Source organism: Oncorhynchus tshawytscha, linkage group LG06 (assembly GCF_018296145.1).
Source record: "Oncorhynchus tshawytscha isolate Ot180627B linkage group LG06, Otsh_v2.0, whole genome shotgun sequence".
Taxonomy (NCBI): Eukaryota; Metazoa; Chordata; class Actinopteri; order Salmoniformes; family Salmonidae; genus Oncorhynchus; species Oncorhynchus tshawytscha.
In genome coordinates this window covers 3,937,330-3,964,891 of record NC_056434.1, presented here as the reverse complement: position 1 = coordinate 3,964,891, position 27,562 = coordinate 3,937,330, and the positions used below count along the sequence as shown (strand labels likewise).

At 43.5% G+C, this 27,562-nt stretch overlaps 1 protein-coding gene across 1 annotated transcript in view; it reads left to right on the top strand.

Annotated features, from left to right (window-relative positions):
- Positions 1–27,562, top strand: part of LOC112240813 (ras-related protein Rab-6B) — a 207,670-nt gene that overhangs the window by 113,601 nt on the left and 66,507 nt on the right. Inside the window, exon 3 of the mRNA XM_042322856.1 lies at positions 25,069–25,122. Within this exon, the coding sequence (XP_042178790.1) occupies positions 25,069–25,122 (54 nt within the window). The remainder of the gene's footprint in view (positions 1–25,068; positions 25,123–27,562) is intronic.

Sequence of the window (27,562 nt, the reverse complement as noted above, 5' to 3'; positions counted from 1 at the left end):
GTACCCAGCTCCTCACTAATATACAGTGTTTAAATCCCTGTACCCAGCTCCTCACTAATAAATAGTGTTTAAATCCCTGTACCCAGCTCCTCACTAATATATAGTGTTTAAATCCCTGTACCCAGCTCCTCACTAATATATAGTGTTTAAATCCCTGTACCCAGCTCCTCACTAATATATAGTGTTTAAATCCCTGTACCCAGCTCCTCACTAATATACAGTGTTTAAATCCCTGTACCCAGCTCCTCACTAATATACAGTGTTTAAATCCCTGTACCCAGCTCCTCACTAATATATAGTGTTTAAATCCCTGTACCCAGCTCCTCACTAATATACAGTGTTTAAATCCCTGTACCCAGCTCCTCACTAATATATAGTGTTTAAATCCCTGTACCCAGCTCCTCACTAATATATAGTGTTTAAATCCCTGTACCCAGCTCCTCACTAATATACAGTGTTTAAATCCCTGTACCCAGCTCCTCACTAATATACAGTGTTTAAATCCCTGTACCCAGCTCCTCACTAATATATAGTGTTTAAATCCCTGTACCCAGCTCCTCACTAATATATAGTGTTTAAATCCCTGTACCCAGCTCCTCACTAATATATAGTGTTTAAATCCCTGTACCCAGCTCCTCACTAATATACAGTGTTTAAATCCCTGTACCCAGCTCCTCACTAATATATAGTGTTTAAATCCCTGTATTCATCTCCCATAGTGTTTCTTGCTGATTCTAGTGGACTATTGGCATGAATCGACATAAATCAACTTTTGGCATAAATCGACTATTGGCATGAATCGACTATTGGCATGAATCGACTATTGGCATGAATCGACTATTTGCATGAATCGACTATTGGCATGAATCGACTATTGGCATGAATCGACTATTGGCATGAATCGACTATTGGCATGAATCGACTATTGGCATGAATCGACTATTGGCATGAATCGACTATTGGCATGAATAGACTATTGGTATGAATAGACTATTGGCATGCTCTTTTAAAAGGGAAAGCAGGAGAAGGAGGTTAGGAGGGCTGAAGTGCGTTTTAGGACAAATGGACCAGGGTGAAGTATTGGTGGTAATGGTGTTGGGGACAGATAGACCTGTCGGGATTCCACTGGCACCTATATCTCTGTCACTATATGAATACTAACCTCCTGTCAAATGTATGACCATATTAGAGACACATATTTCCCTCAGATTACACAGACCCATAAAGAATTCGAAATCAAACCCGATTTTGATAAACTCCCATATCTACTGGGTGAAATACCACAGCGTGCCATCATATCAGCAAGATTTGTGGCCTGTTGCCATGAGAAAGTGGAGCACAAACAACATTGTAAATACAACCCATATTTATTTGTTTTCCCATACTATTCATACTACAACTATTTGCACATTGCTAAAACAATTTTGATAGCTGATAATATAACACTTGAAATGTATTTTTGAGTGCAATATTTACTGTTAAATTATAATAGTTTTGATGTTGTTGTTTGTCTTCTCACTTTTTTTTGTTTATTTCACTTGCATTGGCAATGTAAGCATGTTTCCCATGCTAATAAAGCCCGTTTGAATAGCGAGAGAGAGAGAGGAGGCAAAGACACCCTGAGGCAGAGAAAGAGAGAGATGGACAGAGGAGGTAGGCACCAGGCAGAGAGAGAGAGCGTGAGGGAGGTAGGCACCAGGCAGAGAGAGAGAGGAGAGGCAGTCACCAGGTGGTGTAGTCTCTCTGCCTGGCAGAACACACTAAAAGGCTCAGAAATCCCCAGTGGCACAGAGCTGCTTGCTTTACTCAGTCTGAACTATCAGTCACTCAGAGATGGACACTGGGGTGTGACAAGACATACGCTCTGGCCCTCTGGAAGCCTGGAAGTGGCTGGTCTACGTAGGGAGAAGGGAGGGAGGGAATGAAAGAGAGACCACCCCAAGAAAACACTGGCCACCCCCTATATAGCCCCCCATGTCAGACCTATGACCCTTCAGCCCCCAGTCATGCCCCTGCAGCAAGGACCTCAACATGACAGCCCCCAAATTGTGCCCAGGCCGTGAGCAGAGTAACAGGCCCCCGCCCCCACTAATACACCCCACCCAAGCCCCATCCTGTGATCTAAGAGGTATGTATCAGATGCTCAACATGCTCTGCTCACACCTACTGTGATGGTTCGGGGCCTAAACCACACAAAGACAATGCTAGACACTATGGAATACAAAGCTTTTACTATCTCATCCTGGAATATATACAAGGTCAGAGGTCATCTGCCTTTGGCCTAAAGAGAAGGAACCCAGACCTCATCAAATAAATTGGAAATACAGACTTTGTCATCCTACAAGAAACATGGTATAGAGGAGATTGACCCACTGGTTGCCCTCTAGGTTACAGAGAGCTGGTAGTCCCATCCACCACACTACCAGGTGTGTGGTATAGAGGAGATGGACCCACTGGTTGCCCTCTAGGTTACAGAGAGCTGATAGTCCCATCCACCAAACTACCAGGAGAAAAAATAATCATGGGGTATGCTAACTTGGTATAGAGCAGACCTAACCTACTCCATTAAATTAATCAAAACAGGAACATTCTACATCTGGCTAGAAATTCTAAAGGAAAGGATCTCAACAGAGAAAAAATGTCCTCCTGTGTGCCACCTATATCCCCCCACTAGAGAGAGAGAGAGAAATGTCCTCCTGTGTGCCACCTATATCCCCCCACTAGAACCCCCATACTTTAATGGAGACAGCTTCTCCATCCTGGAGGGGGAAATCAATCATTTCCAGGCCCAGGGACATGTACTAGTCTGTGGCGACCTACATGCCAGAACTGGACAAGGATCTGACACCCTCAGCACACAGGGGGACAAACACCTACCTGGAGGTGACAGCATTCCCTCCCCCATATGCCCCCCTAGACACAACTACGACAAAATAACCAACAAAAACAGGTCACAACTCCTGCAGCTCTGTTGGACGCTGGGTATGTACATAGTTAATGGTAGGCTTCGAGGGGACTCCTACGGTAGATATAGCTCCTATATAGCTCATCTCACACCTATAGCTCATCTCTTGGCAGTAGTACTGTAGACTACTTTATCACTGACCTCAACCCAGAGTCTCTCAGAGCGTTCACAGTCAGCCCACTGACGCCTCTATCAGATCACAGCAAAATCACAGTCTACTTGAACAGAGCAATACTCAATCACGAGGCATCAAAGCCAAAGGAACTAAATAATATTAAGAAATGCTATAGATGGAAGGAGAGTAGTGTGGAAATCTAACCACAAAAACACAATTAGGCAACAACAAATTCAACCCCTTCGAGACAATTTCCTAGACAAAACAGACACCATAAAATCCATGTATACAAACAACAAGTGAGGGGTTTAAATTGGCAAAAAACACATTTCTTTCCACAGGGCCGTGGGGTGAGACAGGGATGCAGCTTAAGCCCCACCCTCTTCAACGTATATATCAACGAATTGGCGAGGGCTCTAGAACAATCTGCAGCATATGACCTCACCCTACTAGAATCTGAAATCAAATCTCTACTGTTTGCTGATGATCTGGTGCTTCTGTCCCCAACCAAGGAGGGCCTACAGCTGCACCTATATATTCTGCACAGTTTCTGCCAGACCTTGGCCCTGACAGTAAATCTCAGTAAGACAAAAATAATGCAGAGCAGAATTAGGCCGATACCAGCTAATTATAAAAATCCAGAAAAGAGTTGTTAAATTCTACAACCACCTACAACAAACCTTCCATAACAAAGCCATCACCTACAGAGAGATGAACCTGGAGAAGAGTCCCCTAAGCAAGCTGGTCCTCAGGCTCTGTTCACAAACACAAACAGATCCCACAGAGCTCTAGGACAGCAGCACAATTAGACCCAACCAAATCATGAGACAACGCAAAGATAATTACTTGATACATGGAAAGAATGAACCAAAAACAGAGCAAACTAGAATGCTATTTGGCCCTAAACAGAGAGTACACCGTGGCAGAATACCTGACCACTGTGACTGACCCAAATTTAAGGAAAGCTTTGACTATGTACAGACTCAGTGAGCATTGCTATTGAGAAAGGCCGCTGTAGGCAGACCTGGCTCTCAAGAGAAGACAGGCTATGTGCTCACTGCCCACAAAATGAGGTGGAAACTGAGCTGCACTTCCTAACCTCCTGCCCAATGTATGACCATATTAGAGAGACATATTTCTCTCAGATTACACAGACCCACAAAGAATTAGAAAACAAATCCAATTTTGATAAACTCCCATATCTACTGGGTGAAATTCCACAGTGTGCCATCACAGCAACAAGATTTGTGACTGTTAAACAGGCAGTAGGAGAGTGACTGCTAAACAGACAGTAGGAGAGTGACTGGTATACCTACTGTAGGAGAGTGACTGGTAAACAGACAGTAGGAGAGTGACTGCTATACCTACTGTAGGAGAGTGACTGGTATACCTACTGTAGGAGAGTGACTGGTAAACAGACAGTAGGAGAGTGACTGGTAAACAGACAGCAGGAGAGTGACTGGTATACAGACAGTAGGAGAGTGACTGGTATACAGAGACAGTAGGAGAGTGACTGGAAAACAGACAGTAGGAGAGTGACTGGTATACAGAGACAGTAGGAGGGTGACTGGTATACCTACTGTAGGAGAGTGACTGGTATACAGAGACAGTAGGAGAGTGACTGGTATACCTACTGTAGGAGAGTGACTGGTGTACAGACAGTAGGAGAGTGACTGGTAAACAGGCAGTAGGAGAGTGACTGGTAAACAGACAGTAGGAGAGTGACTGGTATACCTACTGTAGGAGAGTGACTGGTATACCTACTGTAGGAGAGTGACTGGTATACCTACTGTAGAAGAGTGACTGGTAAACAGACAGTAGGAGAGTGACTGGTAAACAGACAGCAGGAGAGTGACTGGTATACAGACAGTAGGAGAGTGACTGGTATACAGAGACAGTAGGAGAGTGACTGGTAAACAGACAGTAGGAGAGTGACTGGTATACAGAGACAGTAGGAGAGTGACTGGTATACCTACTAGTAGTAGGAGGAGAGCGACAGAGATGCCGCCTCGCTTCGCGTTCCTAGGAAACTATGCAGTGTTTAGTTTTTTTACGTGTTATTTCTTACATTTGTACCCCAGGTCATCTTAGGTTTCATTACATACAGTCGAGAAGAACTACTGAATATAAGATCAGCGTCAACTCACCATCAGTACGACCAAGAATATGTTTTTCGCGACGCGGATCCTGTGTTCTGCCTTTCAACCAGGACAACGGAATGGATCCTATGCGGCGACCCAAAAAAACGACTCTGAAAAAGAGGGAAACGAGGCGGTCTTCTGGTCAGACTCCGGAGACGGGCACATCGTGCACCACTCCCTAGCATTCTTCTCGCCAATGTCCAGTCTCTTGACAACAAGGTTGATGAAATCCGAGCAAGGGTAGCATTCCAGAGGGACATCAGAGACTGTAACGTTCTTTGCTTCACAGAAACATGGCTCTCTGGAGAGACGCTATCGGAGGCGGTGCAGCCAGCGGGTTTCTCCACGCATCGCGCCGACAGAAACAAACATCTTTCTGGTAAGAAGAGGGGCGGGGGCGTATGCCTTATGGCTAACGAGACATGGTGTGATGAAAGAAACATACAGGAACTCAAATCCTTCTGTTCACCTGATTTAGAATTCCTCACAATCAAATGTAGACCGCATTATCTACCAAGAGAATTCTCTTCGATTATAATCACAGCCGTATATATCCCCCCCAAGCAGACACATCGATGGCTCTGAACGAACTTTATTTGACTCTTTGCAAACTGGAATCCATTTATCCGGAGGCTGCATTCATTGTAGCTGGGGATTTTAACAAGGCTAATCTGAAAACAAGACTCCCTAAATTTTATCAGCATATCTATTGCGCAACCAGGGGTGGAAAAACCTTGGATCATTGTTACTCTAACTTCCGCGACGCATATAAGGCCCTGCCCCGCCCTCCTTTCGGAAAAGCTGACCACGACTCCATTTTGTTGATCCCTGCCTACAGACAGAAACTAAACCAAGAGGCTCCCACGCTGAGGTCTGTCCAACGCTGGTCCGACCAAGCTGACTCCACACTCCAAGACTGCTTCCATCACGTGGACTGGGATATGTTTCGTATTGCGTCAGATAACAATATTGACGAATACGCTGATTCGGTGTGCGAGTTCATTAGAACGTGCGTTGAAGATGTCTTTCCCATAGCAAGGATTAAAACATTCCCTAACCAGAAACCGTGGATTGATGGCAGCATTCGCGTGAAACTGAAAGCGCGAACCACTGCATTTAATCAGGGCAAGGTGACTGGTAACATGACCGAACACAAACAGTGCAGCTATTACCTCCGCAAGGCTATCAAACAAGCTAAGCGTCAGTACAGAGACAAAGTAGAATCTCAATTCAACGGCTCAGACACAAGAGGCATGTGGCAGGGTCTACAGTCAATCACGGACTACAAGAAGAAATCCAGCCCAGTCACGGACCAGGATGTCTTGCTCCCAGGCAGACTAAATAACTTTTTTGCCCGCTTTGAGGACAATACAGTGCCACTGACACGGCCTGCAACGAAAACATGCGGACTCTCCTTCACTGCAGCCGAGGTGAGTAAGACATTTAAACGTGTTAACCCTTGCAGGGCTGCAGGCCCAGACGGCATCCCCAGCCGCGCCCTCAGAGTATGCGCAGACCAGCTGGCCGGTGTGTTTACGGACATATTCAATCAATCCCTATACCAGTCTGCTGTTCCCACATGCTTCAAGAGGGCCACCATTGTTCCTGTTCCCAAGAAAGTTAAGGTAACTGAGCTAAACGACTACCGCCCCGTAGCACTCACTTCCGTCATCATGAAGTGCTTTGAGAGACTAGTCAAGGACCATATCACCTCCACCCTACCTGACACCCTAGACCCACTCCAATTTGCTTACCGCCGAAATAGGTCCACAGACGATGCAATCTCAACCACACTGCACACTGCCCTAACCCATCTGGACAAGAGGAATACCTATGTGAGAATGCTGTTCATCGACTACAGCTCGGCATTCAACACCATAGTACCCTCCAAGCTCGTCATCAAGCTCGAGAACCTGGGTCTCGACCCCGCCCTGTGCAACTGGGTACTGGACTTCCTGACGGGCCGCCCCCAGGTGGTGAGGGTAGGCAACAACATCTCCACCCCGCTGATCCTCAACACTGGGGCCCCACAAGGGTGCGTTCTGAGCCCTCTCCTGTACTCCCTGTTCACCCACGACTGCGTGGCCACGCACGCCTCCAACTCAATCATCAAGTTTGCGGACGACACAACAGTGGTAGGCTTGATTACCAACAACGACGAGACGGCCTACAGGGAGGAGGTGAGGGCCCTCTGAGTGTGGTGTCAGGAAAATAACCTCACACTCAACGTCAACAAAACTAAGGAGATGATTGTGGACTTCAGGATACAGCAGAGGGAACACCCCCCTATCCACATCGATGGAACAGTAGTGGAGAGGGTAGCAAGTTTTAAGTTCCTCGGCATACACATCACAGACAAACTGAATTGGTCCACTCACACAGACAGCATCGTGAAGAAGGCGCAGCAGTGCCTCTTCAACCTCAGGAGGCTGAAGAAATTCGGCTTGTCACCAAAAGCACTCACAAACTTCTACAGATGCACAATCGAGAGCATCCTGGCGGGCTGTATCACCACCTGGTACGGCAACTGCTCCGCCCACAACCGTAAGGCTCTCCAGAGGGTAGTGAGGTCTGCACAACGCATCACCGGGGGCAAACTACCTGCCCTCCAGGACACTACACCACCTACACCACCCGATGTTACAGGAAGGCCATAAAGATCATCAAGAACATCAACCACCCGAGCCACTGCCTGTTCACCCCGCTATCATCCAGAAGGCGAGGTCAGTACAGGTGCATCAAAGCTGGGACCGAGAGACTGAAAAACAGCTTCTATCTCAAGGCCATCAGACTGTTAAACAGCCACCACTAACATTGAGTGGCTGCTGCCAACACACTGACACTGACACTGACTCAACTCCAGCCACTTTAATAATGGGAATTGATGGGAAATGATGTAAATATATCACTAGCCACTTTAAACAATGCTACCTTATATAATGTTACTTACCCTACATTATTCATCTCATATGCATACGTAGATACTGTACTCTATATCATCGACTGCATCCTTATGTAATACATGTATCACTAGCCACTTTAAACAATGCTACCTAATATAATGTTTACATACCCTACATTATTCATCTCATATGCATACGTATATACTGTACTCTATATCATCGACTGCATCCTTATGTAATACATGTATCACTAGCCACTTTAACTATGCCACTTTGTTTACATACTCATCTCATATGTATATACTGTACTCAATACCATCTACTGTATCTTGCCTATGCTGCTCTGTACCATCACTCATTCATATATCCTTATGTACATATTCTTTATCCCCTTACACTGTGTATAAGACAGTAGTTTTGGAATTGTTAGTTAGATTACTTGTTGGTTATTACTGCATTGTCGGAACTAGAAGCACAAGCATTTCGCTACACTCGCATTAACATCTGCTAACCATGTGTATGTGACAAATAAAATTTGATTTGATTTGGTATACCTACTGTAGGAGAGTTCGCCATGGGGAGAGCTGATGGAGAACTACTTTATTCAGATGATCTGCCTCTTGTTGCCGTCGCCATAGGAACACGACAGTCATGATGACTCAGAGCTTCTATTACTCACATTCTCAACAAAGGGTGACTTTGTAGATTAGGCAGCATATTAACACATACCGTAGCTAAGGCAGTTGATTATCCTGACAGATACTGTAGCTAAGGCAGTTGATTACACTGACAGATACTGTAGCTAAGGCAGTTGATTATACTGACAGATACTGTAGCTAAGGCAGTTGATTATTCTAACAGATACTGTAGCTAAGGCAGGTGATTATACTGACAGATACTGTAGCTAAGGCAGTTGATTATCCAAGTCATCTTGGATACTAGAGCCATTAGAAGTAGAATGGACCAGAAACCTATTAGATAACAAGCTGGGCTACTGTATCTATCTCCCTGCTTGTCTGTGAATTATCAGGGAAGGGATCTCCCAATAGGTCCATTGATCGTGTCTGCTGCTGGAGGCTGACAGCGCGAACACAACAACTGTTTCCTGTCCGGCAGACAACTAGTTCTCTGGATTTGCTTGGTATTCAATTACAGTAAAATGTCTTGTGTTCTTATGTCTGTCACTATTTAAAGACGTCCTCCAGCGATGTTTTGTTTTATTTTATAGCTTTTACTGTTGATATAGGGATATAGTATCCCAAGTATAAATAAGGTAAAGTACACATACTAAAGGCTATATTTTCAGCTGGCACTTAGGAGGTGTAGTAGACAGGTAGCTCTTAGCTTTCATTATACAAAAACCAGCACACTGGGGGGGGGCAATATTTGAGTTGTGACCTTAAAGACAAGTGACGATTTCCTGCACCACAAAAAAAATAAGTCTTAAAAGGTACACAGTTGATCATGGCATGGGTTTATAGAGAGAGATAGAGAAGCCTATCCAGATATAGGTTTATAGAGAGGTAGAGCAGCCATGGGTTTATAGAGAGGTAGAGCAGTCTATCCAGACATAGGTTTATAGAGAGGTAAAGCAGCCTATCCAGACATGGGTTTATAGAGGTAGAGCAGCCTATCCAGACATGGGTTTATAGAGAGAGAGATAGAGCAGCCATGGGTTTATAGAGAGAGGTAGAGCAGTCTATCCAGACATAGGTTTATAGAGAGGTAGAGCAGTCTATCCAGATATGGGTTTATAGAGAGAGGTAGAGCAGTCTATCTAGATATGGGTTTATAGAGAGGTAGAGCAGCCTATCCAGACATGGGTTTATAGAGAGGTAGAGCAGTCTATCCAGACATGGGTTTATAGAGAGGTAGAGCAGCCTATCCAGACATGGGTTTATAGAGAGGTAGAGCAGCCTATCCAGACATGACAAACTGTTCCCATGGAAGGAGAGATGTTCCTTTTCTGCCGGTGAATCTCGTATTTAGAAACATTAAAACACGATTGGTTTCCCCCTATTTAGTTTAATTTGATTAAAAACCAAGCATTGCCTCCCCTTAATTAAGGCTGGTTTAGCAGAAGTGTTTCTTTTTTATCCTAGCCATTAGCCAAGCAGCCTGTGAACAAAGGGCTTTTTTAAATGGTCTACTGAGAGTACTTTGAAATATTTGGGAGTCCCCCCCATTAGTCACAATTCACATATCTGCGTACTTCATTTCACTTGTTCAGTAGCCTGATTGGTGTCACACTTCTTCTCCATCCCAAGCAAACACAGCTGACGAATCACATTGCATTCTAAACTGAAGCCCATGATTAGGTGATTATTGGAGTCGGGTGTGTTAGCTGGAGCTGGGGGCAAAACTGTGACAACAATCAGGCCCCATGAGGACTGGATTTGCCCACCGCTGCTTTAGGGTTTGGGAGTTTTTATGTGATATGTGAATTGCCCACCCCTGGTTCAATTCTCGGGCTGACTCTTTTCTCTGCATACATCAACGATGTCACTCTTGCTGAGGGTGATTCTCTGATCCACCTCTACGCAGACGACACCATTCTGTATACATCTGGCCCTTCTTTGGACACTGTGTTAACAAACCTCCAAACGAGCTTCAATGCCATACAAGACTCCTTCCGTGGCCTCCAACTACTCTTTAATGCTAGTAAAACTGAATGCATGCTTTTTAACCGATTCCCTGCCCGCACCCGCCCACCCGACTAGCATCACTACTCTGGACGTTTCTCACTTAGAATACGTGGACAACTGAGCTGTCGTTCTGCCCCTGAACAGGCAGTTAACCCACTGTTCCTAGGCCGTCATTGAAAATAAGAATTTGTTCTTAACTGACCCAGCTGTGATTGGTTGAGTGGGGGCCACCCAGCTGTGATTGGTTGAGTGGGAGCCATGCATGCAAGAGCAGGAAGCTGTGCCCTGCGTTCTTTAACAATGATGTGTGAATGTTTTAATAATTAAATAGGTTATGAATGATTCTGCCAGATGGAATCTGTTCCTACAGCACAGAGTTCTATCTCTCTGTGCGACATTCTATATTTAACCCAAGGTTCCTGGGTTAGAGACATTTTATTCCCAAACACCTCTGTGGCTTTCTTTAATTTTGAGGAGGGGTTTTATCTGTTTTTTCATTATATTATTTTTCATGACACTATTTGGTTCACAGATTATTTGTAATATATTTGCTCTTGCGTGATGGAAAGCAGTTTTTCAACCTGATTAAAAGAGCTTGATAGAGTCCTTAACTCAGCATTTATTTTTAAATACAGTTGAAGTGGGAAGTTTACATACACTTAGGTTGGAGTTATTAAAATTCGTTTTTCAAACACTCCACAATGTTCTTGTCAACAAACTATAGTTTGGGCAAGTCGGTTAGGACATCTACTTTGTACATGACACACATCATTCTCCCAACAATTGTTTACAGACAGATTATTTCACTTATAATTCACTGTATCACAAGTCCAGTGGGTCAGAAGTTTACATACATTTAGTTGACTGTGCCTTTAAACAGCTTGGAAAATTCCAGAAAATGATGTCATGGCTTTAAAAGCTTCTAATGGGCTAAATGACATAATTTGAGTCAGAGGTGTACCTGAGGATGTACGTATTTCAAGGTCTACCTTCAAACTCAGTGCCTCTTTGTTTGACATCATGGGAAAATCAGCCAAGTCCTCAGAAAAAATTATATACCTCCTTTGGAGCAATTTCCAAATGCCTGAAGGTACAACCAATAGTATGCAAGTATAAACCCCTTGGGACCACACTGCCATCATACCGCTCAGGAAGGAGACGGGTTCTGTCTCCTAGAGATGAACGTACTTTGGTGCGAAAAGTGCAAATCAATTCCAGAACAACAGCAAAGGACCTTGTGAAGATGCTGGAGGAAACGGGTACAAAAGTATCTATTTCCACAGTAAAACGAGTCCTATATTGACAAAACCTGAAAGGCCGCTCAGCAAGGAAGAAGCCTCTGCTCCAATACCACCTGTCACGGTTTTCTTCTTCCTCCTCCTCTGAAGAGGAGGTGTAGCAAGGATCAGACCAAAATGTGGTATGTGTTCATCATTAATTTTAATAAAGAAAACACTGAAACACTATACAAGAACAGCCAACAAAATAACAACCGTGAAGCTAATGAGAGCTGTGCTGACACAAGCCATCAACATAGACAATCACCCACAAACAAACAGTGCAACCCAGGCTACCTAAGTATGATTCTCAATCAGAGACAACTAATGACACCTGCCTCTGATTGAGAACCATACTAGGCCGAAACATAGAAATCCCCAAATCATAGAAAATCAAACATAGACTGCCCACCCCAACTCACGCCCTGACCATACTAAATAATGAATACAAAAACAAAGGAAATAAAGGTCAGAACGTGACACCGCCATAAAAAAGCCAGACTACGGTTTGCAACTGCACATGGGGACAAAGATTGTACTTTTTGGAGAAATGTCCTCTGGTCTGATGAAAAAAACAATTGAACTGTTTGGCCATTATGACCATTGTTATGTTTGGAGGAAAAGGGGGAGGCTTGCAAGCCGAAGAACACCATCCCAACCGTGAAGCACGGGGGTGGCAGCATCATGTTGTGGGGGTCCTCTGCTGCAGGAGGAACTGGTGCACTTCACAGAATAGATGGCATCATGAGGATGGAAAATGATGTGGATATATTGAAGCAACATCTCAAGACATCAGTTAAAGCTTGGTCGCAAATGGGTCTTCCAAATGGACAATGACCCCAAGCATACTTCCAAAGTTGTGGCAAAAAAAGGACAGCAAAGTCAAGGTATTGGAGTGGCCATCACAAAGCCCTGACCTCAATCCAATAGAACACTTGTGGGCAGAACTGAAGAAGTGTGTGCAAGCAAGGAGGCCCACAAACCTGACTCAGTTACACCAGCTCTGTCAGGAGGAATGGGAATGGGCAGGCTCCAATGCTGCAGGCTCCAATGCTGCAGACTCCTGAACTGCAGGCTCCAATGCTGCTGGCTCCAATGCTGCAGACTCCTGAACTGCAGGCTCCAATGCTGCAGGCTCCAATGGTGCAGACTCCTGAACTGCAGGCTCCAATGCTGCAGGCTCCAATGCTGCAGACTCCTGAACTGCAGGCTCCAATGCTGCAGACTCCTGAACTGCAGGCTCCAATGCTGAAGACTCTATAGGCTGCAGACTCCCCCTAGCTCCAGGGCTCACACACACTGATGGGATGATTAGGAATCAATACAAGACCAGTGGCATATTGTTAATGATAATTAAATGGAGCCCATTCCTATTTACAACACATAACATAATCAGGGTTTGTTATAGCATTTTTCAGTGATATAACAACACATTGGGGAAAATGGGCTATTGCTGGTATTGTAGCTTTCCAGAGTTCTGTACGGTTTCCATGTGAATTCATATTAATTGACATGGACAATAAGATGTAGTTATCATCCAATAAAGAACGTACAATACAGAAGGGCTGATTCAGATATCTGCTGTACTGGGTTCAGTCATATATCTGCTGTACTGGGTTCAGTCAGATATCTACTGTACTGGGTTCAGTCAGATACCTGCTGTACTGGGTTCAGACATATATCTGCTGTACTGGGTTCAGTCAGATATCTACTGTACTGGGTTCAGTCAGATATCTGCTGTACTGGGTTCAGTCAGATATCTGCTGTACTGGGTTCAGTCAGATATCTGCTGTACTGGGTTCAGTCAGATATCTACTGTACTGGGTTCAGTCAGATATCTGCTGTACTGGGTTCAGTCAGATATCTGCTGTACTGGGTTCAGTCAGATATCTGCTGTACTGTACTGGGTTCAGTCAGATATCTGCTGTACTGGGTTCAGTCATATATCTACTGTACTGGGTTCAGTCAGATATCTGCTGTACTGTACTGGGTTCAGTCAGATATCTGCTGTACTGGGTTCAGTCAGATATGTACTGTACTGGGTTCAGTCAGATATCTGCTGTACTGTACTGGGTTCAGTCAGATATCTGCTGTACTGTACTGGGTTCAGTCATATCTACTGTACTGGGTTCAGTCATATTTCTACTGTACTGGGTTCAGTCAGATATCTACTGTACTGTACTGGGTTCAGTCAGATATTTATTATAATGTACTGTTCTCGGTTCAGTCCGATATCTACTGTACTGGATTCAGTCAGATTTACTGTACTGGGTTCAGTCAGATATTTACTATACTGCACTGGGTTCAGTTAGATATCTACTGTACTGTGTTCAGTCAGATATCAACTGTACTGTACTGGGTTCAGTCAGATTTCTAATATACTGTGCTGGGTTCAGTCAGATATCTACTGTACTGGGTTCACTCAGATATCTGCTGTACTGGGTTCAGTCAGATATCTACTGTACTGTGTTCAGTCAGATATCTACTGTACTGGGTTTATTCAGAAATCTACTGTACTGGGTTCAGTCAGATTTCTAATATACTGTGCTGGGTTCAGTCAGATATCTACTGTACTGGGTTCACTCAGATATCTGCTGTACTGGGTTCAGTCAGATATCTACTGTACTGTGTTCAGTCAGATATCTACTGTACTGGGTTCAGTCAGATATCTACTGTACTGGGTTCAGTCAGATATCTGCTGTACTGGGTTCAGTCAGATATCTACTGTACTGTGTTCAGTCAGATATCTACTGTACTGGGTTCAGTCAGATATCTGCTGTACTGGGTTCAGTCAGATATCTACTGTACTGGGTTCAGTCAGATATCTGCTGTACTGGGTTCAGTCAGATATCTACTGTACTGTGTTCAGTCAGATATCTAAAGTACTGTGTTCAGTCAGATATCTACTGTACTGGGCTCAGTCAGATATGTACTGTACTGTGTTCAGTCAGATATCTACTGTACTGTGTTCAGTCAGATATCTGCTGTACTGGGTTCAGTCAGATATGTACTGTACTGGGTTCAGTCAGATATCTGGTGTACTGTACTGGGCTCAGTCAGATATCTGCTGTACTGGGTTCAGTCATATATCTGCTGTACTGGGTTCAGTCAGATATTTACTGTGCTGTACTGGGTTCAGTCATATATCTGCTGTACTGGGTTCAGTCAGATATCTGCTGTACTGTACTGGGTTCAGTCAGATATCTGCTGTACTGGGTTCAGTCAGATATCTGCTGTACTGTACTGGGTTCAGTCATATATCTGCTGTACTGGGTTCAGTCATATATCTGCTGTACTGGGTTCAGTCATATATCTGCTGTACTGGGTTCAGTCAGATATCTGCTGTACTGTACTGGGTTCAGTCAGATATCTGCTGTACTGTACTGGGTTCAGTCATATATCTACTGTACTGGGTTCAGTCAGATATCTGCTGTACTGTACTGGGTTCAGTCAGATATGTACTGTACTGGGTTCAGTCAGATATCTGCTGTACTGTACTGGGTTCAGTCAGATATCTGCTGTACTGTACTGGGTTCAGTCATATCTACTGTACTGGGTTCAGTCAGATTTCTACTGTACTGAGTTCAGTCAGATATTTATTATAATGTACTGTTCTCGGTTCAGTCCGATATCTACTATACTGGATTGAGTCAGATTTACTGTACAGGGTTCAGTCAGATATTTACTACACTGGGTTCAGTCAGATATCTGCTGTACTGGGCTCAGTCAGATATCTACTGTACTGAACTGGGTTCAGTCAGATATCTGCTGTACTGGGTTCAGTCAGATATCTACTGTACTGGCTTCAGTCATATATCTACTGTACTGGGTTCAGTCAGATATCTAGAGTACTGGGTTCAGTCAGATATCTAGAGTACTGGGTTCAGTCAGATATCTACTGTATTGGGTTCAGTCATATATCTACTGTACTGGGTTCAGTCAGATATCTAGAGTACTGGGTTCAGTCAGATATCTACTGTATTGGGTTCAGTTAGATATCTACTGGACTGAACTGGGTTCAGTCATATATCTGCTGTACTGGGTTCAGTCAGATATCTGCTGTACTGGGTTCAGTCATATATCTGCTGTACTGGGTTCAGTCAGATATTTACTGTGCTGTACTGGGTTCAGTCATATATCTGCTGTACTGTACTGGGTTCAGTCAGATATCTGCTGTACTGGGTTCAGTCAGATATCTGCTGTACTGTACTGGGTTCAGTCATATATCTGCTGTACTGGGTTCAGTCATATATCTGCTGTACTGGGTTCAGTCATATATCTGCTGTACTGGGTTCAGTCAGATATCTGCTGTACTGTACTGGGTTCAGTCAGATATATGCTGTACTGTACTGGGTTCAGTCAGATATCTGCTGTACTGGGTTCAGTTAGATATCTACTGTACTGGGTTCAGTCAGATATCTGCTGTACTGTACTGGGTTCAGTCAGATATCTACTGTACTGGGTTCAGTCAGATATCTACTGTACTGGCCTCAGTACATTACAGTAGATATCTGACTGACTACAGCACCTGGCCAAAAGACTGAACATTATTTCATGTGAGACAAGGATATCATCAAATTCTCTCAGCCAATCATCAGTCATTTGTGTATGAGCTGTGCCTGTTGAATGTCCTTCCCACAGGAAAATGGTCGAGTTCACGCACTTATCAAGAGAACATCCCGGGTCATCCCTTTCCCTATAAGCGTGCTGAAAGTCTGTTTTCAATTTGTTTACTGTAAAATAGTGTTGTATCTTGTCAAACATGTTTTTTTTTCCAAAAGTTTACTAAGAGTTGGTAACAGGCTGATTGGCTATTTAAACCAGTGAAGATGTTTTTTCTTTTCTTAGGTAGCGGAAGGCGTTTTGCCAGTGGTGTAAAGTACCTGGGGTATCTGTACTTGACTTTATTATTTATATTTTTGACAACTTTTACTTTTACTTCACTACATTCCTAAAGAAAATAATGTACTTTTTACTTCATACATTTTCCCTGACACCCAAAAGTACTCGTTACATTCTGAATGCTTAGCAGGACAGGACAATGGTGTAATTCACACACTCACTAAACAGAGATCATCCCTGGTCATCCCTACTGCCTCTGATCTGGAGGACTCACTGAACAGAGAACATCCCTGGTCCATCCCTACTGCCTCTGATCTGGAGGACTCACTAAACAGAGATCATCCCTGGTCATCCCTACTGCCTCTGATCTGGAGGACTCACTAAACAGAGAACATCCCTGGTCCATACCTACTGCCTCTGATCTGGAGGACTCACTAAACAGAGATCATCCCTGGTCATCCCTACTGCCTCTGATCTGGAGGACTCACTAAACAGAGAACATCCCTGGTCCATCCCTACTGCCTCTGATCTGGAGGACTCACTAAACAGAGAACATCCCTGGTCATCCCTACTGCCTCTGATCTGGAGGACTCACTAAACAGAGAACATCCCTGGTCATCCCTACTGCCTCTGATCTGGAGGACTCACTAAACAGAGAACATCCCTGGTCATCCCTACTGCCTCTGATCTGGAGGACTCACTAAACAGAGAACATCCCTGGTCATCCCTACTGCCTCTGATCTGGAGGACTCACTAAACAGAGAACATCCCTGGTCATCCCTACTGCCTCTGATCTGGAGGACTCACTAAACAGAGAACATCCCTGGTCATCCCTACTGCCTCTGATCTGGAGGACTCACTAAACAGAGAACATCCCTGGTCATCCCTACTGCCTCTGATCTGGAGGACTCACTAAACAGAGAACATCCCTGGTCATCCCTACTGCCTCTGATCTGGAGGACTCACTAAACAGAGAACATCCCTGGTCATCCCTACTGCCTCTGATCTGGAGGACTCACTAAACAGAGAACATCCCTGGTCATCCCTACTGCCTCTGATCTGGAGGACTCACTAAACAGAGAACATCCCTGGTCCATCCCTACTGCCTCTGATCTGGAGGACTCACTAAACAGAGAACATCCCTGGTCATCCCTACTGCCTCTGATCTGGAGGACTCACTAAACAGAGAACATCCCTGGTCATCCCTACTGCCTCTGATCTGGAGGACTCACTAAACAGAGAACATCCCTGGTCATCCCTACTGCCTCTGATCTGGAGGACTCACTAAACAGAGAACATCCCTGGTCCATCCCTACTGCCTCTGATCTGGAGGACTCACTAAACAGAGAACATCCCTGGTCATCCCTACTGCCTCTGATCTGGAGGACTCACTAAACAGAGAACATCCCTGGTCATCCCTACTGCCTCTGATCTGGAGGACTCACTAAACAGAGAACATCCCTGGTCATCCCTACTGCCTCTGATCTGGAGGACTCACTAAATTCAAACGCTTAATTTGTAAATGATGTCCGAGTGTTGGAGTGTGGCCCTGGCTATCCGTACATTTTGAAAACAAGAAAATGGTGCCGTCTTGTTTGCTTCATAAAATGAATTTGAAATTATTTTTACTTTTAGACTTTTACTCAAGTAGTATTTTATTGGTTGACTTTCACTTTTACTTGAGTAGTTTTCTATTAAGGTATCTTTACTTTTACTCAAGTATTACCATTGGGTACATTTTCCACCACTAATTTTGCTTTCCTCCAGGGCTTAGGGCTTTCTAGTAGACTTAAAGAAATGGCAAATAGGAGTGGCAATATCGTCCACTACTTTCTTCAGTAGTTTTCCATCCAAGTCAGACCCCGGTGTCTTGTCATTGTTGATAGACAACAATCATTGTTTCACCTCTTCATCACTCTCTTTACCGAATTCAAAATTACAACGCTTGTCTTTCATAATTTGGTCAGATATGCTTGGATGTGTAGTGTCAGCGTTAGATGGCATATTATGCCTAAGTTTTCTAATCTTGCCAATGCAAAAAAAAAGCCCATCTGATTCAACGAATGATGGAGCTGAGTTTGCCTTTTTGCCCAAAATGTCATTTAAGGTGCTCCAAATCGTTTTACTATTGTTCTTTAGGTCATTTATCTTTGTTTCATAGTATAGTTTCTTATTTTTTCATTCCGTTTAGTCACATGATTTCTCAGTTCGCAGTACATTTGACAATCGGTTGGGCTGCCAGACATATTTGCTGCTCCTTCAGCCTCATCCTTCTCAACTATAACATTTTTCAAATCAATCCACGGGGATTTAACCGTTTTTACAGTCATTTTCTTAATGGGTGCTTATTAGTAACTGAAGTAAGCACTTTCATAAATGTGTGAAGTGCAGCGTCTGGTTGCTCCTCATTAAACACCACAGACCAGCGGCGTCTGGTTGCTCCTCATTACACACCACAGACCAGCAGTGTCTGGTTGCTCCTCATTACACACCACAGACCAGAAGCGTCTGGTTGCTCCTCATTAAACACCACAGACCAGCAGCGTCTGGTTGCTCCTCATTACACACCACAGACCAGCAGCGTCTGGTTGCTCCTCATTACACACCACAGACCAGCAGCGTCTGGTTGCTACTCATTACACACCACAGACCAGCAGCGTCTGGTTGCTCCTCATTACACACCACAGACCAGCAGCGTCTGGTTGCTCCTCATTACACACCACAGACCAGCAGCGTCTGGTTGCTCCTCATTACACACCACAGACCAGCAGCGTCTGGTTGCTCCTCATTACACACCACAGACCAGCAGCGTCTGGTTGCTCCTCATTACACACCACAGACCAGCAGCGTCTGGTTGCTCCTCATTACACACCACAGACCAGCAGCGTCTGGTTGCTTCTCATTACACACCACAGAGGTTACAGCCACTATGACAATTAATAAAGCCAAGGAGTCAATGAGTCCCAATCTATTGAACATCAGCCACTTGACTCTCAAAGCATCCCATTCTGTATGCACAGTATGCCTGCAATCTGTAAAAGTCTCTCATGTTCTGAGATCTCAGGGCCAGTGTAAAACATTTAAGAAGCAAGCGGCCTAATCACAACCCCGACAATTTGAAATGTTTAAACACCTGTAAAAAAAAAAAAAAAAAAAAAATCTGTGCCTTGGTTGAAGAGAGAGATAGTGGCCGTGTTCCCATATCCCTACTATTCATGTACCTAGTAGGGGTTAAGACACTAAGCCCTACTATTCAAGCATACTTCATTTATATAAAAATAAAAAGATTTCCACTGCATCAGGGACAGTAGTGTTCTGTGGGAGGACGGCCAATCAGATAATACCTCCTGGTATGTAGTGTTCTGTGGGAGGACGGCCAATCAGATAATACCTCCTGGTATGTAGTGTTCTGTGGGCGGACGGCCAATCAGATAATACCTCCTGGTATGTAGTGTTCTGTGGGCGGACGGCCAATCAGATAATACCTCCTGGTATGTAGTGTCCTGTGGGAGGACGGCCAATCAGATAATACCTCCTGGTATGTAGTGTTCTGTGGGAGGACGGCCAATAAGATAATACCTCCTGGTATGTAGTGTTCTGTGGGAGGACGGCCAATCAGATAATACCTCCTGGTATGTAGTGTTCTGTGGGCAGACGGCCAATCAGATAATACCTCCTGGTATGTAGTGTTCTGTGGGAGGACGGCCAATCAGATAATACCTCCTGGTATGTAGTGTTCTGTGGGAGGACGGCCAATCAGATAATACCTCCTGGTATGTAGTGTCCTGTGGGAGGACGGCCAATCAGATAATACCTCCTGGTATGTAGTGTCCTGTGGGAGGACGGCCAATCAGATAATACCTCCTGGTATGTAGTGTTCTGTGGGAGGACGGCCAATCAGATAATACCTCCTGGTATGTAGTGTTCTGTGGGCAGACGGCCAATCAGATAATACCTCCTGGTATGTAGTGTTCTGTGGGAGGACGGCCAATCAGATAATACCTCCTGGTATGTAGTGTCCTGTGGGAGGACGGCCAATCAGATAATACCTCCTGGTATGTAGTGTCCTGTGGGAGGACGGCCAATCAGATAATACCTCCTGGTATGTAGTGTTCTGTGGGCGAACGGCCAATCAGATAATACCTCCTGGTATGTAGTGTCCTGTGGGAGGACGGCCAATCAGATAATACCTCCTGGTATGTAGTGTTCTGTGGGAGGACGGCCAATCAGATAATACCTCCTGGTATGTAGTGTTCTGTGGGCGGACGGCCAATCAGATAATACCTCCTGGTATGTAGTGTTCTGTGGGCTGACGGCCAATCAGATAATACCTCCTGGTAAGTAGTGTTCTGTGGGCAGACGGCCAATCAGATAATACCTCCTGGTATGTAGTGTTCTGTGGGTAACGGCCAGTGACCAACAACCAGCACATAGATGGAAGGTGTTGCCATGGTATTAAGGAGATTTGGTTTTCATCTAAATGTCTTCTTAAATATACAGTAATTAACACATGAAAGACTTACAGTGAGAGAGACCTTTACTGTAGGTATCCTTATGAATGCATTATATTACCTTAGTGTCTTTACTGTAGGTATCCTTATGAATGCATTATATTACCTTAGTGTCTTTACTGTAGGTATCCTTATGAATGCATTATATTACCTTAGTGTCTTTACTGTAGGTATCCTTATGAATGCATTATATTACCTTAGTGTCTTTACTGTAGGTATCCTTATGAATGCATTATATTGCCCTTCGTGTCTTTACTGTAGGTATCCTTATGAATGCATTATATTACCTTAGTGTCTTCGTGTCTTTACTGTAGGTATCCTTATGAATGCATTATATTGCCTTAGTGTCTTTACTGTAGGTATCCTTATGAATGCATTATATTAGTGTCTTATTGTCTTTACTGTAGGTATCCTTATGAATGCATTATATTGCCTTAGTGTCTTTACTGTAGGTATCCTTATGAATGCATTATATTGCCTTAGTGTCTCTTTACTGTAGGTATCCTTATGAATGCATTATATTGCCTTAGTGTCTTCGTGTCTTTACTGTAGGTATCCTTATGAATGCATTATATTGCCTTAGTGTCTTCGTGTCTTTACTGTAGGTATCCTTATGAATGCATTATATTGCCTTAGTGTCTTTACTGTAGGTATCCTTATGAATATATATTGCCTTAGTGTCTTCGTGTCTTTACTGTAGGTATCCTTATGAATGCATTATATTGCCTTAGTGTCTTCGTGTCTTTACTGTAGGTATCCTTATGAATGCATTATATTGCCTTAGTGTGTCTTTACTGTAGGTATCCTTATGAATGCATTATATTGCCTTAGTGTCTTCGTGTCTTTACTGTAGGTATCCTTATGAATGCATTATATTGCCTTAGTGTCTTTACTGTAGGTATCCTTATGAATGCATTATATTGCCTTAGTGTCTTCGTGTCTTTACTGTAGGTATCCTTATGAATGCATTATATTGCCTTAGTGTCTTCGTGTCTTTACTGTAGGTATCCTTATGAATGCATTATATTGCCTTAGTGTCTTCGTGTCTTTACTGTAGGTATCCTTATGAATGCATTATATTGCCTTAGTGTCTTCGTGTCTTTACTGTAGGTATCCTTATGAATGCATTATATTGCCTTAGTGTCTTGTCTTTACTGTAGGTATCCTTATGAATGCATATCCTTATGAATGCATTATATTGCCTTAGTGTCTTCGTGTCTTTACTGTAGGTATCCTTATGAATGCATTATATTGCCTTAGTGTCTTCGTGTCTTTACTGTAGGTATCCTTATGAATGCATTATATTGCCTTAGTGTCTTCGTGTCTTTACTGTAGGTATCCTTATGAATGCATTATATTACCTTAGTGTCTTTACTGTAGGTATCCTTATGAATGCATTATATTACCTTAGTGTCTTTACTGTAGGTATCCTTATGAATGCATTATATTGCCTTAGTGTCTTTACTGTAGGTATCCTTATGAATGCATTATATTGCCTTAGTGTCTTTACTGTAGGTATCCTTATGAATGCATTATATTGCCTTAGTGTCTTTACTGTAGGTATCCTTATGAATGCATTATATTGCCTTAGTGTCTTTACTGTAGGTATCCTTATGAATGCATTATATTGCCTTAGTGTCTTCGTGTCTTTACTGTAGGTATCCTTATGAATGCATTATATTGTCCTTAGGTATCCTTATGAATGCATTATATTGCCTTAGTGTCTTTACTGTAGGTATCCTTATGAATGCATTATATTACCTTAGTGTCTTTACTGTAGGTATCCTTATGAATGCATTATATTGCCTTAGTGTCTTTACTGTAGGTATCCTTATGAATGCATTATATTGCCTTAGTGTCTTTACTGTAGGTATCCTTATGAATGCATTATATTGCCTTAGTGTCTTCGTGTCTTTACTGTAGGTATCCTTATGAATGCATTATATTGCCTTAGTGTCTTCGTGTCTTTACTGTAGGTATCCTTATGAATGCATTATATTGCCTTAGTGTCTTAGTGTCTTTACTGTAGGTATCCTTATGAATGCATTATATTGCCTTAGTGTCTTCGTGTCTTTACTGTAGGTATCCTTATGAATGCATTATATTGCCTTAGTGTCTTCGTGTCTTTACTGTAGGTATCCTTATGAATGCATTATATTGCCTTAGTGTCTTCGTGTCTTTACTGTAGGTATCCTTATGAATGCATTATATTGCCTTAGTGTCTTCGTGTCTTTACTGTAGGTATCCTTATGAATGCATTATATTGCCTTAGTGTCTTCGTGTCTTTACTGTAGGTATCCTTATGAATGCATTATATTGCCTTAGTGTCTTCGTGTCTTTACTGTAGGTATCCTTATGAATGCATTATATTGCCTTAGTGTCTTCGTGTCTTTACTGTAGGTATCCTTATGAATGCATTATATTGCCTTAGTGTCTTCGTGTCTTTACTGTAGGTATCCTTATGAATGCATTATATTGCCTTAGTGTCTTCGTGTCTTTACTGTAGGTATCCTTATGAATGCATTATATTGCCTTAGTGTCTTCGTGTCTTTACTGTAGGTATCCTTATGAATGCATTATATTGCCTTAGTGTCTTCGTGTCTTTACTGTAGGTATCCTTATGAATGCATTATATTGCCTTAGTGTCGTTCTTTACTGTAGGTATCCTTATGAATGCATTATATTGCCTTAGTGTCTTCGTGTCTTTACTGTAGGTATCCTTATGAATGCATTATATTGCCTTAGTGTCTTCGTGTCTTTACTGTAGGTATCCTTATGAATGCATTATATTGCCTTAGTGTCTTCGTGTCTTTACTGTAGGTATCCTTATGAATGCATTATATTGCCTATGAATGCATTATATTGCCTTAGTGTCTTTACTGTAGGTATCCTTATGAATGCATTATATTGCCTTAGTGTCTTTACTGTAGGTATCCTTATGAATGCATTATATTGCCTTAGTGTCTTCGTGTCTTTACTGTAGGTATCCTTATGAATGCATTATATTGCCTTAGTGTCTTCGTGTCTTTACTGTAGGTATCCTTATGAATGCATTATATTGCCTTAGTGTCTTCGTGTCTTTACTGTAGGTATCCTTATGAATGCATTATATTGCCTTAGTGTCTTCGTGTCTTTACTGTAGGTATCCTTATGAATGCATTATATTGCCTTAGTGTCTTCGTGTCTTTACTGTAGGTATCCTTATGAATGCATTATATTGCCTTAGTGTCTTCGTGTCTTTACTGTAGGTATCCTTATGAATGCATTATATTGCCTTAGTGTCTTCGTGTCTTTACTGTAGGTATCCTTATGAATGCATTATATTGCCTTAGTGTCTTCGTGTCTTTACTGTAGGTATCCTTATGAATGCATTATATTGCCTTAGTGTCTTCGTGTCTTTACTGTAGGTATCCTTATGAATGCATTATATTGCCTTAGTGTCTTCGTGTCTTTACTGTAGGTATCCTTATGAATGCATTATATTGCCTTAGTGTCTTTACTGTAGGTTCCTTTATGAATTAATTATATTTAGTATAATTTCTATTGAGAGCAACTGTAGGCTAATATTTGAATGTTGTTAAATTGATTCCGCTCCAAATCTTCAGCTTTTCTTCATTTTTTTAGAATAATGTTGATCCACGTGTCTCTAATTGTTTTTTCTCATTTCAGGCCACAATCGGAATAGACTTCCTGTCAAAAACGATGTACTTGGAGGACCGAACGGTAAGTTAGCTCAATCTAAGGCTCTTTTAATACCCTTCTAGTGTCGTCCCCAGGGCCACTTCTCTCTCTCTGTGGAATATCATCCCCTCAGGTTCAGATGTACTGGCTTTTGTTCGTAAGGGCACCCTATGACATCTGTAGTGCACTTCTTTTATATCTTAATATATACAGGGTCCACAGGGCTCTGACCCCTTAATATATACAGGGTCCACAGGGCTCTGACCCCTTAATATATACAGGGTCCACAGGGCTCTGACCCCTTAATATATACAGGCCCCATAGGGCTCTGACCCCTTAATATATACAGGGTCCACAGGGCTCTGACCCCTTAATATATACAGGGTCCACAGGGCTCTGACCCCTTAATATATACAGGCCCCATAGGGCTCTGACCCCTTAATATATACAGGCCCCATAGGGCTCTGACCCCGTAATATATACAGGCCCCATAGGGCTCTGACCCCTTAATATATACAGGCCCCATAGGGCTCTGACCCCTTAATATATACAGGCCCCATAGGGCTCTGACCCCTTAATATATACAGGCCCCATAGGGCTCTGACCCCTAAATATATACAGGCCCCATAGGGCTCTGACCCTTTAATATATACAGGGTCCACAGGGCTCTGACCCCTTAATATATACAGGCCCCCTAGGGCTCTGACCCTTTAATATATACAGGGTCCACAGGACTCTGACCCCTTAATAGATACAGGCCCCCTAGGGCTCTGACCCCTTAATATATACAGGCCCCATAGGGCTCTGACCCCTTAATATATATACAGGCCCCATAGGGCTCTGACCCCTTAATATATACAGGCCCCACAGGGCTCTGACCCCTTAATATATACAGGCCCCATAGGGCTCTGACCCCTTAATATATACAGGCCCCACAGGGCTCTGACCCCTTAATATATACAGGCCCCATAGGGCTCTGACCCCTTAATATATACAGGCCCCATAGGGCTCTGACCCCTTAATATATACAGGCCCCATAGGGCTCTGACCCCTTAATATATACAGGCCCCATAGGGCTCTGACCCCTTAATATATATACAGGCCCCATAGGGCTCTGACCCCTTAATATGTACAGGCCCCACAGGGCTCTGACCCCTTAATATATACAGGCCCCATAGGGCTCTGACCCCTTAATATGTACAGGCCCCATAGGGCTCTGACCCCTAAATATATACAGGCCCCATAGGGCTCTGACCCCTTAATATATACAGGCCCCACAGGGCTCTGACCCCTTAATATATACAGGCCCCATAGGGCTCTGACCCCTTAATATATACAGGGTCAACAGGGCTCTGACCCCTTAATATATACAGGGTCAACAGGGCTCTGACCCCTTAATATGTACAGGCCCCATAGGGCTCTGACCCCTTAATATGTACAGGCCCCACAGGGCCCTGACCCCTTAATATATACAGGCCCCACAGGGCTCTGACCCCTTAATATATACAGGCCCCATAGGGCTCTGACCCCTTAATATATATACAGGCCCCATAGGGCTCTGACCCCTTAATATGTACAGGCCCCATAGGGCTCTGACCCCTTAATATGTACAGGCCCCACAGGGCCCTGACCCCTTAATATATACAGGCCCCACAGGGCTCTGACCCCTTAATATATACAGGCCCCATAGGGCTCTGACCCCTTAATATATACAGGTCACGCTGATGGTCATACCAAACTTGCGGACTGCCAGTCACTAATGGCCTGGCACTCTATGGTCCCTCTGAAATCAATGCAAATGCAATGGAAAATCAAACCAAACACCTCCTGAGAGCCCCGGCATTCAGAGTTTGAGCAGAATAGGGTCACCTGTTGGCCAGCGAGAGCCAGCGAGAGCCAGCGAGAGCCAGCGAGAGCCAGCGAGAGCCAGCGAGAGCCAGCGAGAGCCAGCTCCTCATAGCTGGTTGATGCATGGAATGAAATAAGCGAAATACGTGTTCCTATAAGCCAATTTTGCACAACATTTCTCTAGGCTTTGCAACTGTGTGAGAAAACAGAGTTTTGATGGCCTCTATTAAAAAGAGGAGGATCCCATCAGCTTTTCATAGGCTAGGCCTACTATATTTACTTGTCAACTTTCCTAACATTAAGCACATTGCTTCGTTTTACAACCTACCTTGCTGGCATGAACATGAACCCGGGGGAAAAGCATCCTCGAATCGCTATTCATGGCCTGTATTTTTCCTCCTGCCCCTGTTCTGACAGGTGCATAAAAAAGGCCTGTTCTAAATCAAACTAATTTTACATATATTATTTAGTATATGTCACAAAGAAATGCAAGTGATAATATTGTCACCCATCAGACTGTTCTCAATTTAATCTGGTCTTAACATATACTCAAATAAGGCCTGTATGTTTTAATAAGGTTTGTATCACAACTAAAGTGGCAAAATAACTCTAAGCATAGCCTGTAGTCCTAGGA